A 19,674-nucleotide genomic window follows, 5' to 3' on the forward strand; every position below is an offset into this window, starting at 1 on the left:
TTCTGTTAAGGTATTAATTGAGGTATTATCTGACAACTGTGAATAAGCTTCCTCTCCCAGAAGACAGACAAACAAAATTCATGATGAGGAAGAGGATTATGAGCTGGTGACTGTCCTGTTGCAGGTATCCCCTTTTGTTCAACCCCAAAAATAGCTCTAAAAGACTGATGCTCCTTGCCTAGAATCTATGCAGAGTTTCCACATCCTTTTATCCCTAAGCTAACTTTTCACATGAAGTAGGAAAAAAAAAATTTTATAGCTTAAGGGAAGAGGGTAGGAAGGGGTTCACATTAAAAGAGTAGCCAACAAGAAACACTTAAGAGTTCTTCAGCTCTATTCTTCTAAGTACTGCAGACAGAAAAAGCTCATATGGGAGAAGTGCAATAAATGACCAAAGCAATAGTAACGGTCAAATCCTCTCTCTGTTAATCTACTGTCACCAAAATACTTTAAATGTGGCTCTTCTATCTTTGGGATTCCCATAAATTGAACACTGTCCCAATTTTCCCTAGTGGTTGTAATTACCAATATAAGAAACACTGATCTAGTGCTACAAAAGTCCTTAAAGCAACTTACGATGATGAATCATTCTCCTTAGGGTAATCTTCATTCAACTCTGAGCCAGATGATAGCATTCTTTTCCTCTTTTCAGTCCTACAGAGAACAGGAAAAAAAAGTTATTTAAAAAAATCATAATTCATACCATTAAAAAAATATAAGCCAACACTCTCAAGAACTAAAGCCATGACTACTGCTTTCTAATTCTCGTCACCACATTTAAATTAACACACTGTATCTACGTGCTCTATAAGTGTCACTGACATAAACCACATAAGACAGATACTATTTATCTCCCCATATGTTCTTTATACTTTCTTCTTCTAACTGGACAATCTCTTTCTTTTTCTCAAATTATTGGTCTTTCTAAAAGGCCTAAAAGACATTTATAAACAGGTAGGGCTAATGACTAAGAAAGAAAAAAAGTCTTTCCTACCTATTTTCTAATAACCCTGATCTAAGAGGTGTTGCTGTAGATGTCAAAGAGGGAATCGTCCGGGTGGCAGTTATTCCACTTCCTGCTGCAGTCTTAATCGATCCTCTACCTGGATTACTGAGAACTTTTCGAAATGGAATATCATCTTTAGTTTCCAAACTTCCTCTTTTTGAAGAAACCTATAAGAATAAAGTTTAACACAGCTAATTCTTCAAATTAATTGGTACACTTTTAGACCAGTGAGTCTCACGTGGGGAACTTTAAAACAAACAAACAAAAACCCATAACTGGAGATCTATCTCCAGAGATTCTAGTCTAACTGGTCTGGAGTGAGGTCCATTCATCAGTATTTCTTTTTTTAAAGCACCCTATGTGATTCTAATGTACGGTCAGTGTCAGAAATCAAGCTTGAAGCTTACTTTCCTATAGCACTCTTGTAAACTTAACAAATTCCACAGCACACCTAGAAGCAGAAGGGAATTTGCTTTGAATCACTGATTTTAAAAAGTCACATACACAAGCTATGATTCAACTGACCAACATGAGAGTAGATCTTCAGAAAAAAAAAATTCAATTACGATTATGGTAAATTAAAGTGACACAGATGTGAGAAAAAGGAGCAACAATGATATTTGGCTGCTACAATTTAAATGCCAAGTCATATGTACATCATAGGACTTTTGAGGAGGTTCTAGTTTGGAGTAGTGATACAAATATATATAATGATAGGAAGAATGAAAGTGAGATAGAGTGCACTGGCAGAAGATGAATCAAAGAGTCTACGCTAAAGACACAGCAAAAACACTCAGAGAATACAACAATGTAAACACATGAGTTGGGAAAGTGCTTTTGAGTAGCATTCTGCTAGGTAAATTTTATAACTGTAGATTAAGAGCTATGTGATTATCTCCTATGGAAGATATTTCTAATCACTTTCTACAGATTACAATCTTAGGACAAGAAAGGAAAAAAATCTCTGAGGTCATCTGGATGAACAACTTAAAAAGTTAAATTTATTTTCAAATGTAGAATTCATTCTCAAGATTCAAAAATCAAAATGCTATTATAAAAGCCATATACTGAGAAGTCTCATTATCACCCCAATGCCACCCATCCAGTTCTTCCACTTCCTATCCTGCTATATCTTATAAGTATTATACTGATTTTTATGCAAATGCAAATCAAAATTTAATTCTTTTTGTTAAACGAATGGTAGCATACTATATGCATACTGTTTTCAACCTTTTTTGACCATAAACCCATAGTGAGAAATATTTTACTTCACAATCTATTACACATTCACATAAATAAAACTGAAACAAAGTTTCAGAAACCAATATTTACCCTTACTATGTATAATAATACCTTCTCTATTGTTTTCTAATCTATTCCTTTTTTATTTAATGCTAGTCACAACCCACAAATTGATTTTATAATCTCACTAATGGGAATCATTATTTGGGAAAATGTAAGTATATGCTTTTGCTAGATACGTTAACATTTATACATTTAAATATCTAACAGTTTAAATTTGTACCTATGAATCTCAAAGTAACTATAATGAGTGAAAAACCCAGACAAAACTCTGGAAACCCTGATAAAACTCCAGAAAATGCGAACTATTCTAGAGTGACAGCAATTCAATTGTGGTTCAGGGATACCGGCCAGAGAGGGAGCTGTAGGGAAGGATTACAAAGGGGATGAGGAAGCTTGTAAGGGTTTTTGCTATGTATGCCATAATCACTAAGTTGATTATGGTGATGATTTTGTGGGTATGTACATAAGTCAAAACATATCAAATTGCACAACTTAAATATGTGCGATTCACTGCCTACTAATCGTATCTCAATTAAAATGTTAAAAAAAAACCCAATCTATAAAAAGAAACCAACAAAAATGAAATCTTATTCATTGCTTAGTCCAGTAAATGGATTAAGTAAATCAATCCATCTCTGCATAGCTAAATAAAACTCTTTAGTTTACTTACAGGAGAGCTTGAAAGTTTCTCTTTACACCTGGTTTACCTTTGTAAAACAAATTAAAAGAGACATACGACTGCTAAGTTGCAATAGTGCACAGTAAATCTCACAGCTGGTTGAATAGTATTCATGAAAGAAAAACTATTTAAAAAGCAAACAGAAGACCCAACAAGACAGTCTGGTATCATATAGTGTACTGGCAAAGTTCGTAATGTAGAACAGACCCAAAGAGCATCAAAGAAATAACAGCAGCAAACATTTACAGGACCGTTAGTATAATGGTATCACAGGCTAAGCAATTTTATGTGCATAATCTCACAGCAACCCTTAAAATATTCTTGCTGTCTCAATTTTACAGATGGATACTAAGGCTCAGGATATTTAAGGAACTTCTCCAATGACCCACAGCTAGTAAGTAGCAGCACCAAGTCTCAAACCCACATCTAATTCCAAAGCTATGATTTTTAAAAACTACACTCTACTATGGTAAATTTCAGGTATGCGGAAAATACCCTTGTGATAATGCCAGAATTATTAGACATGACAGTCTAAATTCTGCTTCCTGTAACTACCTTACAGAATGTCTGTATCACTTAAAAAAAAAAAAGCTAAAAAGATTCAAACAAACATACCTGATTGTCTGAGTAAGAAAGCTGCCTATTGGTTTCCTTCTGTGAGGTCCTGCTGCCTAGAATAGCTCCAAAACTACCAGAACCCTGAGGTTTCATGGCTGGTGAAAAAAAAGAAAATTCCCAAATCATTCACTTTTCATATAAAGAGATTTGTTGTCATCGTCGTCGTCGTCGTTAACATCGTCATCATCATTATATAATGAGGAAATTAAAACAGGAAAAATAAAACAAAGTGCTTATCAACCAATTCTTTCTAAAAGTATAATTTATATATATACAGTAATTACAATTTAGAACTAAAATGAAGCAAAAAATTGAATAACAATGCAAAAATTTGAGAACATGTAATAGAATGACACATTTTTAACTGCAAAAAGAAAATGCTAGAAATTCTCCTATATAAATATTTGGTAACTAACACAATAGAAGAGTTGTCACTGTGTATCTATGGCAAGAACACTGATAATGGATGCCACATGTGTCAAAACCAGTGACAGATATACTTCCAACAACGTACACTCCAAAGCATTTTCTGTAAGTTCAACAAACAGAATGGCTCCTATTCTAAAGAAATCAGTGCTAGTTTAAAGAACATGTATGGTAACGTATAAATATGAATTTTCATATACTTTAAAAGGTACTTTACATTTTAATTTTGTTAATTTCCCACTGATGATCATTTGGGATATTTTAATTTTAAAAAATTATAAACAATACTGAACATTTTTTCACTTATCTTCTTGCACTAATTAAATGATTTTTGTAGGATAAAACTTCTTAGAATCGTTGGGGTAAAGGATGTGTAATTTTAAACTAAATTGATATTACTATCCCTCAAAAAAAAAACTCTGTCAAAGCTCTTATCTGCCTCCCTCCAAACTACTGCTAACATAGTTAAGAGTCTGAATTTGTTTAGTTATTGGTGAAGTTGAGAATTTTTCATGTTTATGGGCCACCATAATATGTTTTTTCTTTTTGAATTAACTGTATGTCCATTTTTCCACTGAATTGTCTTTTTCTTACTGTTTTGGAAAGTCGGTATCTGTATATTAGCCATGTTAACTCTGTCACTGCGGCTAATATTTTCTTCCTTTGTCTTTTCTTTTTTGCCACAGAGATCATTCAAATTTTTCACACAGTCCAAGTTATTAAGTCTTTTCCTTTACTGATTCTGGTTTTTATATCATTCTCAGATAGGTCTTTTCCACTCATATTATGTTAAAATCCATTCTACCCTTTTAATAATACTTTTATTGTTTTATTTTCTTACATTCAAGACTTTGATCAAGGTAAAAATCTACTTAGATGAAGGAATAAGATAAGAATCTAGTTTTACTGTCTTCTGAAATGATTAGCTAGTCTTCCTAGTTACAGATAAGGCTGTTCATCAAATATTGGTCTCTTCCCCACTGATTTCAAGCACCACACAAGATACTTTAAATGTTTTATACTTAACCAAAGTATTTTTATATTGATTATCTTACTCTAGTCTCTCTCTGCAAAGTATATATGATTACTTTCGGACAGCTAAGGCAACTTAAATCTAAAGATTAAAACAACCTGCCCAAGAATACAGAGCAAGTTAAGTCCATAGCTAGCTACTCTAAAAGCAGCAATGACTTACTGAGTGCCTATCATGTGCCAGTCATGTTTTACATTTATGAGCTCTAATTCTTTATTAAGCACTGAACACGGGGTGATAAAACCTTCATTTTAGAGATGAGGAAACCGAAACTAAGTTTTTAAGTGAGTTGCCCAAAACCTCACAGGAAATAACAGAGCTAGGATTCAAATCCAAAACTTTTTAGATCCAAAGCTCTTGCTTGTCCATTATTCCATATTGTCTAGACTCAAACTTGGGTCCCCATTTTACTGTGCTTTCCACTCTAATATATTTAAAGACATGCTTTTCTTACATACAGCAATTCTTAAAACAGTGATTCAATTAATATGATAAAATAAAACAAATATAGAAATACAGACACAATCCCTGAAATATTCTAAAACTTTTAAACAGGACTCAATTTCTCGATTCTAAAATTCAATATTTAGAAAACTGACATAGTTCAGATTTGGTAACAAAACCAGACAATGAATAGGTACTAAATGGCAAACAACCATTAAAAAGAAATTTTTTTTAACAAGAAAAAAAAATGTGTCAAGTAGAGACATTAATTAAATACAAGCTAGGTAGCACTGCTACATCTTTACTTTCTCAATGTTTTAATATGTGTTATATTTCAGTTAAAAACTCAATTTTGTCAAGTATAAAATATCAGTAATGATGAAGTATTGATGACAGAGCTGGCGATTAATGACAACAGTAGAAAATTCATTTTAAACAACAGATTATTCCTAAAAAGATGCCTGTATGTATTTTTCTTAAAAAAAAACAAAAAAAAATTTTAAATGAAAAGGATTGGAGGGGGCAGGAAAATCTGATCATACTGTCTGATCATACTGTGTGATCACCTGCTGTGTTTGTAGCAAGAATAAAACCTCAGAGTAAGTTTCATAAATGAGTATTGTATGGTGTAAAAATCATATCTCAATAAAGGCATTCCAAGAAACAAACAAAAGAGAAAATCATGGTCATATCTATGCCACTGGGTAGTTATGAGCATAAATTTAATGTCTATGAAGCATCTAGTGTGGTAAATTCAACAAACATTAGCCACCATTGTATATTTACCAATAAATATCAAAACAATATAAAAGTAATACAATCAAAGGATATGACATAGGCATAAGTAAGTATATTAGTGGACAGAAGAGTAGATAATATACGGGCATAGACAGTAATGTATTATTTCATAAATATGGAATTTCAAATCAGTAGGTCAAAAATAGTTTATCATTAAGTAGTACCTGCAACAATTGGCCTTTTTCTGGAGGAAAAAATATATTAAATCCCTTACCCCATGCCAAGTTCCAAAGTACATTCAATGAAGAGTAAAGATTAAAATGTATTTAAAAAAAAAAAAACATTTTAAATGAAAGGGATTGAAGGGGGCAGGGAAATCTGATCATACTGTGTGCTGTTCTATATTCTATAGCACATGCCGTCTTCATAGCAAGAATAAAACCTCAGAATAAGTTTCATACAAAGGCAAGTATGTAAGACTGACGTAACAAGGCAACTTTCTCCAAATGTAATTTAAATCCTACTCCTTTTCTAGACATACTTTTTCATGGAATCTTTAGGGACTCTACACATAAGATCATATCACCTGCGAGCAGAGATAAAATTACCTCTTCCTTTTCAATTTGGATGCTTTGCTCTGGCTAGGACTTCCAATACTATGTTGAATAGAAGTGACGAAAGGGCATCCCTGCCCTGTTCCTGATCTTATAGGAAAATCTTTCAGTTTTTCATCATTGTGCTATGAGCTTTTCATATAAGGCCTTTATTATGTTGAGGTAGTTTCCTTTTATTCTTACTTTGCTGAGTGTCTCTATCATGAAAGAATGTTAAATTTTATCAGATGTTTTTTCTGCATCAAGATGATTATGTGGTTTTTGTCCTTCACTCTGTTAGTTTGATGTATCACATTGATAGATTTTTCATTATCTTTGGCCATCCTTGCATTCCAGAGATAAATTCCACTTGGTCATGGTGTAGTCTTTTTAATGTGCTGTTGAATTAGGTCTGCTAGTATTTTGCTGAAAATTTTTTATCAATATTCATCAGGGATAATAACCTATTATCTAGTAATATTTTTCATAACTGCCAATGTCAGACCCTGGGACAATTAATGCTCACCTGCATTAAGTCTGTTTTGATGGACTGCATCTAGAAACAACCTCATTTCCTCTGCATCCTTACTTGGTACTTTATCAATAGACAAGAAGCTGTTATCTTGTAGAGTTAACATTAGGCGGCTTTGTTTTGCTCCACTGGGTCGAAGTACCACATTTTTAATGTTATGACTTAGCTGATCAACACAAAAGGAAAAGTATTTTGTCATTAAAAATGAATTATAATGAAGTAAAATAACTTACATAATAAATAGTAACCTTTGTATTTTTGTTCTATTTCTTACTTTTGCCCCCAACCAAAAAGAATTTCCATTTCTTGACACATTTAAATCAAAGATTAATCCTAGCACTCTTGATTTTTTGGTAGGGAGCTATATATTTTCAGGTATAGTTACAAAGTTATAAAAACAAGTTAACAATTTTCAGAGCCTAGATGGTTATCCATCACCAGTTTAGAAAGCCATATTGGATTAGAGACTTAATTTTTCTTTCTTCTTCTTCTTCTTTTTTAAAATAAGAGCTTATAAAATATCTGGCAATTAGTTAAAGTAGCTACAATGTAAAATGATATACTGATCCAAACTATAATCCTCAAAAGAATTCCTCTTCTCAAAAATACATTAAAATAAACCTTTACCAATGTAAGAATTTTTTTTTAACTGTCTAAACATGCTCATTTAACTTTCATTCAATCACAAAGATCATAAGTACCCTGGAACTCTATTAGCTTGCTTCTCCCACTCCCCAGACCTGGTTCAATAACTTGTCTTACACTCTTCCAGGCTCTGGATATGTGCTACCAAGTGATAACTTTTATCTTCTCTTGGTTGATATTTTCCCAAGATTAAATTAAGAAATCATGCAGTTTATTAAATAATTTCTGCCAACCAGGCATCCTTATTCTCTAACATTCTCCCTCAGCAGACATACACAAAGGTTTCTAAAGCTGACTTTTGCTGAAGACATACCCTCTGAACAGTATAAAGAATAGTGTTTCACTTGTTTTTAATTAGGAAGAACTGACCTTGACAATTTTTAGGTAAGAATGACAGAACAATTTTACCAATCAGACTAAATTGTATTTCAAATTTAAATTTTTTTAGCTTCAAAGTAGGTATTCATGTGCTTGAGTAGAAATTCTGTCATAATACACAATAACTAGTTTCAGATGCTTTAACTCCAAAATAGTTAAATGAGCAGTTTACCATGCAAAAGGAAAAGAGATTGCATAAAACCATTATTTCAGTCAATATACCACTTTCTAAAAATGAAAGTTAAATGTGAGGGGAAAAGTCTGTTCATTAACAAGACGGGAATAATCCTGAATTTGATCACTTCAACAACTGAAAAATCCTAGCTAGACTTCCAATTTTAGTAACTACCCACATGCTGAGGCCTCTCAACTTTTTCTCTAAGTCCAGACCTCTCTGCTGGAGCTCTAGTCCTGTTTACCATACACCTAGTGCATATCAATCAGTATCTGAATACCTAACACCTCAAACAACTCATCTCTCTCAATCTTCATAACCCAATTCTTCCCCTCTAGAGAAGATGAAAGGGACTGCCAACCACTTTAATTGAGGACTCTCCCTAGACTTTTTCTGTCATCCCCCAAATCTGAGTTAAATCTTCTTGAAATCTCTTCAAATTTACCCTTTCCTCCTCTTGCTTTTCCTCTTTTCCTTTGCTCAGGACTTTCATTTCTCATGTAAACTTCCACAATAACCTCTTACATGTCCTTATTCTGCCACTAGCTCATGAAATAAAGTCACCTGCCTAGCTGCCAAAAGAATTCAAACAAGATTCTTGGCTCCTTAGTATCTAAGTTCCCTGTAGTATAACAAGATATTCCAAGATCTGGGTCCTATCTAGCTCTTCAGCCTCTACTTCTGCCACTCACACCCTACTGTGCTATCTTCTTTAAAATAATTTTCTGGTTCCTTGAGTGTTGATTCACATGTGCATGTGTTTGTCCATGTATAGAAATCACCTTTACCTTAACCTCTAATGTGTCCGGCAAATTTCTATTTATACTCTAAATCCTCAGAGCACAAAACACTCCCTTCTTTGTATTACCTCTGCATCTCTGAGATATTTTTATAGCTAAGAATGCATTTGGTTACTCTTAAGTTTGAGAGGAAAAGTGTCTCTTTCAGCTCTATATTCTTAGCTCTTAGCACAGTTCCCACCACAGCAATTTGTAAGTGGTTAACGAATGCTGAATGCAAACTGATCTAGAACTGAGATGAAGGCGGAATCACAGGTAGATTCTAAAGATCTATGTTTGCTTAAATACTTATATCTTTATTCAGTGCTAGTTTGGAATAAGGACTGAAAAACTGAATTTCTACTTGAAAAAAATCTTTCTTTCACTCAGGTGGGCAATTAGTGATATACATATGTGGTAGAACTATCATTTCTATTAACCATGTCACCACCTCCAAACTATTTAAGATTACCTTTGATATATAAAATCATAATCAATTAATTTTCATAGTTTAAAAGCAAAGATAAATGGAAATTTTACTTCAGATCAGGTTCTCAAGCATAAAGTTTTATAAATTGTTCTTCAATAGAGTACTTTAGAATGAATATTATACTTTTATATAATTAATTAACATATATAGATTTTAAAGTGCAGTAAAATGTAAGACACGTTCTTAAATTCAACTTATCAACACAAGTAGTTCTTAGCTGTAGAAGGTAACAGTAATAGAAGTGAAAACAATATTAACTGCTTTTTGCAGTCATAAAGTAATGACACCCTTCAAAAACTTATAGTTAGAAGAAAACAGCTCTAAGGATGACCTTGAATAATCAGCCTTGAATGGCCATAATATACCACAACTTTTGGCAGGATCATTTAGAAGGAGACGTTAAGAAGACACTAAAAAGACCTATTACAAGTTAACACTAAATAGTGATGAATCTATCATATACGTTGGGGGGAGGGGGGAATAACTAGTTATCCTAATGTGGTTTTAAAAATATCTTAGATAACACTCTGGTTTCTCTTCAGACTGAATAAATCTTTCATCTTTACTTAAAAAAAAAAAAAAAAAGCTTAGATAGTATCCAAACTAAGGTCCTCTCAGCTTCCAGTTTTCTTTTCAATAAAGGTAACTACTTCCTACTCTTTATTATACACCATCAACAATTCTGCTAAATAATTTGTAATGTATGCACCTAATAGTATTGGTGTCCTAAAAATAAAAAATATTAATCTAGGAAGAGGGCTTCTTCTTAGTATGGCACAGAACAGCTATTCACTGAAAGATGTGACTAAAGCTCTATTCCAAATCAAAATCTGGTAATACCTGAAATATCCTTGGAATTCCTCCAGTATTGTAGTGAACTACTAGGCTGACTTTATTCTCTTTTTCCACAATTTCAAAGGATCCTTCTTTCCATTTTGTAATTCCAGTCTGCATACTTCGAATTCTTATAGGACCATGTATCTTCAGAGGAGACATACTTTCTTTAAAAATAAATTGCTTCTAGCCAAATTAAAAAGCAAAAATACACCTTCACCTGACAGATTCTAAGGAAGAAAAATAAAATAAAATAAAAAGTTACAATTTACTAGTGATTAAAACAAGAGTTTGAAAGAGAATATTTAATGAACCATCTTATGTCCTTCTTTCCATTTCAATAAACTACCTTTAACTAAGTTATCCTCAAAAGGCCTTCATTAGCTGGATGGCACAGGTAACAAAGACAACCAAAGCAGTTGTCGTTCAGTGACTGAACTTACCCACCTTTTATTTCTTCTGTATATGTTCTCTCCTTTGCCATATGTCCAGTACCTGTGTCTATTAATGACTAAACTTTACATTTTGCACCATTAACAACCATACTGCTGCCACTAAAGGCATGCTGATCAGGATTACTAAAAATTCCACCCTCAACGCAAGTGCCCATGGGATTATGACAAACTTTTATTTTTTTAACCTTCCTTCATCATCACCAGATAATACCGTCTACCAGTTGGTAGTCTAAGCATAGCTACATGCATAGGAGACATTAAGTGAATAATTGTGAGAATAATCAAATTAGTTTAACCTGAAGAATTATATTATTTGAGAAAATCATTTATTCTCTGGGAAAACAAACAAAAAACTCCTTTTCCCAAGATCCACCTACCATTTATGTTTAATATTCCTGAAAAGACTCTTCACCAATTTTATCTGACAAATACTCAAATTTCCTGAGAGAAGTTTAATACTTAAAAACAACTTAAAGAACTGACAGAATGTCAAAGACTCTTTGATCTAGCTTACCGAATGTCAGCGAGTAAATACAATTATAGTAATAGCAGAGAATGTTATCAAAGTATGTGTTATACACATATATGCAGTCAACTAAAATTAAAACAAAATTTATACTATAGCCTCCAAATCTCTAAAAACATTGCCTCTAATACAGATTCTTGCTTATAATTTATTAATTTAAAAATCATTAAACTTTTCCTCTGCCTACACAGCTGAACCAGAAAAGCTAAAAACAGTAGTATCTGTATAAAAGAAAAACATACTAGGTCTAGATATCAGGAGCCAGCTCTGTCACTTACTAATTTGTAACTTACCTTTCCTAACCATTAGTTTTCTCAACTGTAAGACGGGAATAGTAAATGTTAAGTGTTAGAGAATTAAATGAAATAACACACATTAGGCACTCAACACACAGCAGCCTTAATGTGAATGGAATTGTCTGCAACACCACTTTCTCCAAAGATCCCAGACAAAGAAGCTGTTAACAAAGATCACCAACTCAACTACCTATAGAAGCCAGTCAGGTGACACAAATGATTTAGGCAGACAAGATATGAAAACTGCTACTCAGATCTAGCCAATTTAGAAATAGTGAATCTAGCATTGCCAGATCATCTAATTTTTCAAGAAAATGACATCTAAATTTTTATATCAAACTGCCCATTTTAAATTGTGGGCAATGAATTCAAAGTTATCTTTAAAAGCTACAAATCAAACAAAACCCACCAGTGGAGAGAAAATGAGGCTGTGGACCTCCTAGTCTGAGGCCTTTAGGTACTGTACATCAAATAGCGGGGAATAAATTTAAAGGGATATGAAAACATTTTGAATAGTTAAAGGTATTACGCATTGTAAGTCCTCTATTATTATTCAATAATAACTGCATCAAAATTATGATAATTTCATATTAATTTTACCAAAATTTTTAAATTTTTAAAAAATTATAGTCAGTTTACAATGTTGTGTCAATTTCTGGTATATAGCATGTTTCAGTCACACATGAACATACATATATTCCTTTTCATATTTTTACATTACAGATTACCACAAGATACTGAAAAGTTTCCTGTGCTATACAGTAGAAATCTGTTGTTTTATCTATTTTTTCTATGGTAGGTAGTTAGTACCTGCAAATCTTGAACTCCCAATTTATCCCTTCCCACCCCTCATCAAATTTTTTCAGTGGCTAACTGTGGCCAGATTTAGACAGTATAATTGGCTGGGTATATGAATCCATCAAAGTTATAGAGTCCACTACCATTTAAAGAGCTGTCAGTAACACGGTTGATCAAACTAGTAACTACAAAATTCTGGGCCAGTAATTAGTGTTTGTAATACATTTTTTTTTCTGCAATTAATAATTTGGTGCTTCATTATTTGGATACAGCCTTGAAATATTTTCCACTCTGTCTCTCAGCACTGCCAAGAATATGTGGCCCTTCTCCCACTCCAGTTGCCCAGCCAGAAACATGAGTTGTCTTTGATTTCTCTCTTGATGATTATTGGAACTGGACTGGAAATGGAAGGTCAGGGTACAGTCCTGTCAATTCTACCTCTATATACCTTCTTTATAATTAACTGCAGATTAAATCTTTATAATTAACTGCAGACCAAATCACAGTACTGTCCTCAATATTATTCAACAGCTCCCCAATGTCCTTACAATAACATCTAGACCCTTTAAAATGATATAAACACCCTTCATGATCCAGGCCCTGCTTACCTCTCTATCTCTATCTGCTTACCTCAACAAATCTTCCGAATCCAGCCATTTGAACTACTTATAATTTCCCCCAAAAAAGGCCTATGTTCTCATGCCACTATACCTTTGCACATACTATGATCTATGTCTGGCAGATTTTCACCTGCTCTCCCCTTCCCCCATGAACCCCCCTGGTTTCTTTTCCTGGCTATAAAGTTAAGGCTCAATTTAAATATTATCTTCATTAAGAAGCCTTTCCTAGCTACTTTTCATTTTTTCTCTCACCCCATAACCACACTAAGAGTGTTAAATGCTTTTCTCTTCTGTTGCATCCTATGCTTATCTCTAGTAGAGCATTTATCACACTGTATTATAAATACTGCTTTATAAATACTTTACTGCTCAGTAAAGAAACTCCATTTTAAGAGTTTTATCAAATTACCTCATCTTTCCTTATATATCATTAAGGTCAGGGTGCTAAATTAAAAGGGAATAATATAAAACTTCATTATCTTAGTATTTTCCTTACAGACCAAAAGTAAGGACATTGACCTTGAATTCCTCCAATAAAAACATATTTTAAAAAATTAGATTATTTAACAAAATTTGGAGGTGAAGATTTCAAAGCTCAATAAAGTTCATGAGAAAAGAAACTTAACTAGTTACTTCTGTTTCCGTCTGCAATTGTTTCTACATGTAATACATGATTTCTCTACATATAACTCTCAAACATTTTGATGCAGAGTTTTGGTTAAGCGTATAAATTTTCATCTCAGATACTGAATATTTTCTTAATCATTTCCACTAGCAATCTCTCTCTCTTCTAAGGAAAAAACCTAAAAGGTCCAGGAATTGGCAGAATCAATAAAAACTAGCAGAATAAAAAACTTTTTCTTAATGCCGCTATCTAGCCATTATCTGTTTTCGTACTAAATGAATTAACTATATTTAGTTTCATACATTCATCATATTATCAAGGTTTGCCCTACTTGTTTAAGAGAAAAAACCTCTAAGTTTCTTTTTCAGTATCTAGCATGATCCAGTAACAGTTAAACTTTCTATGAACTTAGGACAAATACAAGGTTTCTTTGAACCCTGTTAAAACCAATCCACTATCAAATCGATATTAGGAAAACAAAGCACAATAAAAACCAATTATTCTTTAAGTACATCCAAAGAGATTCCCTTTTCCCTAAATTTCTTCACCACTATTAAAATTACTGTTCAATTTTGAGCATTCTATCAAAGCTCAAAAAAACAACACTGACAAAAATGTTTCTATAATCTCTACAGTTATTTAAATATTCCTATTTTAGGTACTACTCTGAAAACATACGTATCCAGAGGGCATCCTGTGGTTTAAGAAAGCATGCTAAAGTATAAAACTATTACTACAAAACAGAAAAAGAAAACTGTAAATTCTTGCCAATTTGCATACTCTTGGAAACATATATCCAAAATAAAAACATTACTTACTTTTCAGTGACTTTTACTGAAAAACCCTATGTAATAACAATTCACCTTTATTCTGATCCTTGTGCCAAAGGCAATGCACTCTTCTTGGGGAACTACTCATATTCTGCAGCTATGCCAGTTCTCCGGAAGCCATCAACTCAGCTAAAGAAAATATAAGTGTGCCTTTTTAAAAGAAATCTGATTTATAAAATTAAAATTGTTATTATTTATATAACAAAGATTAACCTTTTGACAATTTAAAAAACACAAACCACCTACTGAAAACATTTAAAATATAATGCTCAATATACACATACACACTTAAACACACACGCAATGAATAGAATTTTAGGGATATATCTGCTATGCAAAATGAGGGACTCCAGGAGCCTGTAGGTTGATCAATTTGTGTCTTGCTTCTTCATTCCTGGTACATTTTGAAACGAAGAAGACAGTGGTAAAAAGAGTATATCCTTGTTGACTCTATAGACATTGTTACATAATACGTCTTAAGTCTTAAAAACACCACTTCTATGATGTGTTGATACAAATTTCAAAAAGTGAGTAAACTTAGTTTTGCACTTTTCTTCAAAACTAACTTCACGGGCTTGTTTCTCAAATTTAGGCCTAAGCCTCAACTTTCCCTGAAATTCTAATCAAACATCTTTCACTGCCTTCTTGAATACTATAACATCAACTTTAAACTCCTTTGTTCACCTAGTGAAAAATCATTTATTGAGCTATTCCAATTTGATGGCACTGTGGTAGGGATGCAAATGTGAATATGACACAGTCCGCACTCTCTTTAAGAGACACCCAGACTTCCCTACATTTGTCCTTCCACTATCCTTTAAGCCAAAAAAAAAAAAATCTTAGCATCAGCTTTAACTTCATTCTCATTTATCTAAAAACACACTCTTTTCATAGCTACCACCTTAATTCGGAAACAACATTTTGTCATCCTTCCCACCTAATATTTATTTATTATGCAACATTTACTAAGCACAGTGCTAAGTGCCATACATGCAACAGCTCATAATTTTCACAATAATCCTAAACGATAAAGATTATCTTTATTTTACAAATGAGGAAACTGAGGCTCAGAGAGATAAACTTATCCATGGTTACAGAATCAGTAAGAGACAAAACTAAATCTAGCACCAGAACTCACATTTTTAACCAATACCATATTGCGTCCTCAATAATCTGCAGCAATCATTTCCCAGTCTACATTTTCTCAGAATTTTTCTGGCCAATGAATCCTTTACCCTATAATACCCCTTCTAAAAAACTACTCTTTTACTTCTTACCAACTAAAGTGTGCACTAGTTGTCTCTTTAACCTTCTCCCTAAAGAGAGGGGAGGGTAGAGGGGGACCTGACTTTTTTTCTTTTGTGCCCCCCAAAAATTATAGGTACTTAGTAAGTGCTAAAATACTTGCTTCTGATGCTAATTCCCCTCCCAAACATTTAAATTCTTAAAAAATTTTATTGTGGTAAGAATAGTTAACATGAGATCTACTCTCTTAAGAAACATTTAAGCATACAATACAGTATTGTTAACTATAGGTACAATGTTGTACAGCTTATCTCTAGAACTTAACACATTTTGCCTAACTGAAACTTTTCCCATTTTTAACAGCTCATCACTATCTATAAAATAAATCCTAATGCCTCTGTGTTTGGCATTCCTATTTTTTATTTTCTATTTCTCAACACAAATCCTGTTCTACATACACAAATCATTAAATTTTAGTATTTTCTTCCATAACAACCATTAACCACTTATTTAAATATGGAATTTCCCTTTATTTGTTGTTGTTTGCTTGTTTGTTTGGGGTTTTTGGGGGGGGTAATTATGTTTTTTATTTATTTTTAATGAAGGTACTGCGGATTGAACCCAGGACTTCATACATGCTAGGCATGCACCCTACCACAGAGGTATATCCTCCCCCCTCCCTTTATCTATTTTTGAAAACCTCATCCTCACTAGTCTCATAGTTTAACCCGTTGTTAAAATATATAACAACTGCTCTGATTTCTAAGGGTTTTGTTGCCTAAAAAGATCCATAAAACAAATGCACAAAGAGATAAAATTAGTGTAGTAGCCGAAAGTAAGGAGAGAAGTTGACCTAGATAAAGTTTATCTCCAATTCAAAGAGTCTAAAGAGTCTAAAATTTGAATGATTCTATGACACAAGAATGGGTAATACCATCCAAAGCTGGAAAACCCTTTGGGTTTTTGTGTCCTTTAATTTGTCTGCAGAATAAAAAGGGTCTTGTCATCAGATGACAAGAATATCAATAAGCTGGTGTTTCCCAAAGACACGATGGTTCATACAGCAAAGTCCAATTTACTTATCCATTTAACAAATTCTTGAGAAATAGAAATGTAACAGTCCCTAGCTGATATTCCAATAGGAGACAGACTTTAAATAATCACACAGGTAAATATATAATTACAAGTTCTGAAAAATGATACAAAGCTCAGGACATGAGAGACTGTAACAGGGTGCCTGATTTAAGACTTGGGGTAGGGGTGGGTAGAAATTAGACAGAATCAAGAGACAGCTTCTCTGAGGAAGTACCACTGAACTTGAAAATTAAAGAATGAGTTAACTGGGGGATGGTCATGCTGGAATAATACAGAGCAGCATGTGCAAAGGCCCGGTGATGGGAAATAACTTGGTGTGACTAAGGAAATGAAAAGCAATGTGGCTAGAGTTTAGTGAGGGAAAAGAGAATCATGCAAGATGAAGCTGGTGAAGTAGTAAAGTATCTGGTTATGCAGAATCTTGTATATCACAGTAAGGATTTTGAAATTTTACCCTAAATGCAATAAACAGTGATGTGAAATCTACTGAAGGTTTTTAAGCAGAGAAATGACACATTACTACTGAATGGAATAGTGATGTGGTTTGCTTGGGTTTGGGGAGGAGAGTGAAAGGAGCAAGGATGGAATAAATTAGGACAACCAGATAGGAGAGCACTGAAGTGATTCAGCTTATAACAACAATTAAAATAACAATGAATGCTTACTGGCTGTTTACTGTGCGCCATGTGCTTACCATGGTTATCTCATTTAATCCCCACAGCAATCCAATAAGGTGATTATTATTCCCAGTTTACAGATGAGAATACAGGGAACCAGTGACATTAAGTCCAGGTGAAAGAGGATTCTGGCTTGAACTAGAAAAGTGATATTGAAAACCTACAGAAATAGATTCAAGACACATAATGGAAACAGAATAAATACAACTTGAAAAGGGTTTGTATACAAGGAATGAGAGAGAACTCAAGAATGGCTTTCAAGTTTCTAGACTCCGTAAATGGATAAACGGATACACCACTTAATGAAATGGCAAACTGGAAAAGAAAACATTTGACTTTAGAGAAAATTATGACTTTTGTTTTAGACATGTTATATTTGAAATTCCTAAGAAAAAAATCAACTTGGGATGTCAAGCAAACAGTTGGTATTTAGATCTTGAACTCAAAACAAAGGGAACACGCTGGAAATAAAAATTAAGTCATCAATATACAGGTAGAATTTAAAGCTTAAAGTGGAAGGGAAGAGTAAAAGGAGAACAAGCCCTAGGACTGAACCCAGATATTTCGTTTTCCTCCATCAAACATCTATCCCTATGATCATCCATTACTTTGATGTCATTAGGCTTTTCAGGCCTCATTCAACTTTACCTTTCAGCAGAATTTCAACATTATTGATAACTTCTTTCATTTTTTTTTTTTAACAAGACTTGTACTCCTCTATCCACTTACTAAATGCCAAGAATCCCTCAGTGGATTCCTTTCTTTTCTAGTACTGTACTCTCTTTGGGCAACTTCATCCACATATATAGCTTCAATTACTATCAACATGGCAGATAACGTACATATGTGTATATATATATATATATACACACACACACACACACATTTACCTATAAACCCAGTTCAGAGCTCTCCTCGAAGCTCCAACCCAGTATATCCAACTGCCTACTTGATATCCTCTGTTTGATAGCTTTTACAGTTACAGACTTTTCAAATACTGCCACCCAAAAAGGGACATTTACACAGAGCCTAAATTTTTAAAGGATTACAAAACCACTACAGGCTAACTCTTCAGAACACAAGATTTTGTTTTCAATTATCATTTCCTTTCATGGATCATAACCTAAAATAGGTAAAGCCTGACAACCTGATCTGATGGCTAGGGATTTTGGAGCAAAAGCACGACAAAAGTATAATTCATGCCTTTTAGTGAGAGACAGTTAAAAGAGAGAAGGTGAGGGATGGTGAAGAGAGTGAAGCAGTATCATGTCCCAAGGCCTGATGGACTTGCGGCAACGGAAGTCACCTGAAGAGACAGCAGGCCTCGCTAAGGGCGAGGGGTGGACGACGACAGCCACCAGCAAAGAGGAGCCAGATTCGGGTTGCAGAGGTAGCGAGTGACAGTACAGACCAGGTCAGAGAGGAAAAGCTTGGGGGAAGACCCAAGTGGAGTACCTGCGAGGCCTCTGGGGCGTCACTAGGATGGGGGCGAGCTAAACAGCAGCCGGGCGAACTCCAGAAGAGTGAACGCCGAGTGGGCGGACCGCACGGGGCGGGGGGAGGGGTGCCGGGGTAAAACGGCTCAGTTGAGACGCTCGCTGGGCCCGCCTTACCTGTGCCTGAGAGCCCAGAGCCCCGGACAGGCCTGCCGGAAGCACGGTGTCCGCGCGGAGGGGGAGGAGCCGAGGGTAAGGAAGGAAGGGATACCGAGCACGAAGGAGAGGGGCCGCTCGCTCCCCCTAGTCAGGGAGAGCAGCTGATGGCGGGAACTGTGACCACACGCAAACACGCACGCACGCACGCACACTCGACGCGACCAGACGGGGCGTGTG

At 34.3% G+C, this 19,674-nt stretch overlaps 1 protein-coding gene across 6 annotated transcripts in view; it reads right to left on the minus strand.

The window, feature by feature from the left end:
• The window catches only part of USP37 (ubiquitin specific peptidase 37), a 77,110-nt gene extending 57,447 nt beyond the window's left edge, over positions 1-19,663 (minus strand). Inside the window, exons 1-8 of one of the 6 annotated variants that reach the window (XM_072961651.1) lie at positions 19,456-19,663; positions 17,860-18,002; positions 14,814-14,954; positions 10,682-10,905; positions 7,369-7,540; positions 3,606-3,703; positions 995-1,173; positions 577-654 (exon numbers count right to left, since the gene is read on the minus strand). In XM_072961651.1, coding sequence (XP_072817752.1) covers positions 577-654; positions 995-1,173; positions 3,606-3,703; positions 7,369-7,540; positions 10,682-10,837 — 683 coding nt within the window. In that variant the 5' untranslated portion in view covers positions 10,838-10,905; positions 14,814-14,954; positions 17,860-18,002; positions 19,456-19,663. Of the gene's footprint in view, positions 1-576; positions 655-994; positions 1,174-3,605; positions 3,704-7,368; positions 7,541-10,681; positions 10,906-14,813; positions 14,955-17,859; positions 18,003-19,297; positions 19,428-19,455 lie in introns of those variants that run through there. The other 5 variants (XM_031678009.2, XM_031678008.2, XM_072961652.1 and 2 more) reach the window with 5 other exon arrangements.
• Between the last annotated feature and the right edge of the window lie 11 nt (positions 19,664-19,674).

Source organism: Vicugna pacos, chromosome 5 (genome assembly GCF_048564905.1).
Source record: "Vicugna pacos chromosome 5, VicPac4, whole genome shotgun sequence".
Taxonomy (NCBI): Eukaryota; Metazoa; Chordata; class Mammalia; order Artiodactyla; family Camelidae; genus Vicugna; species Vicugna pacos.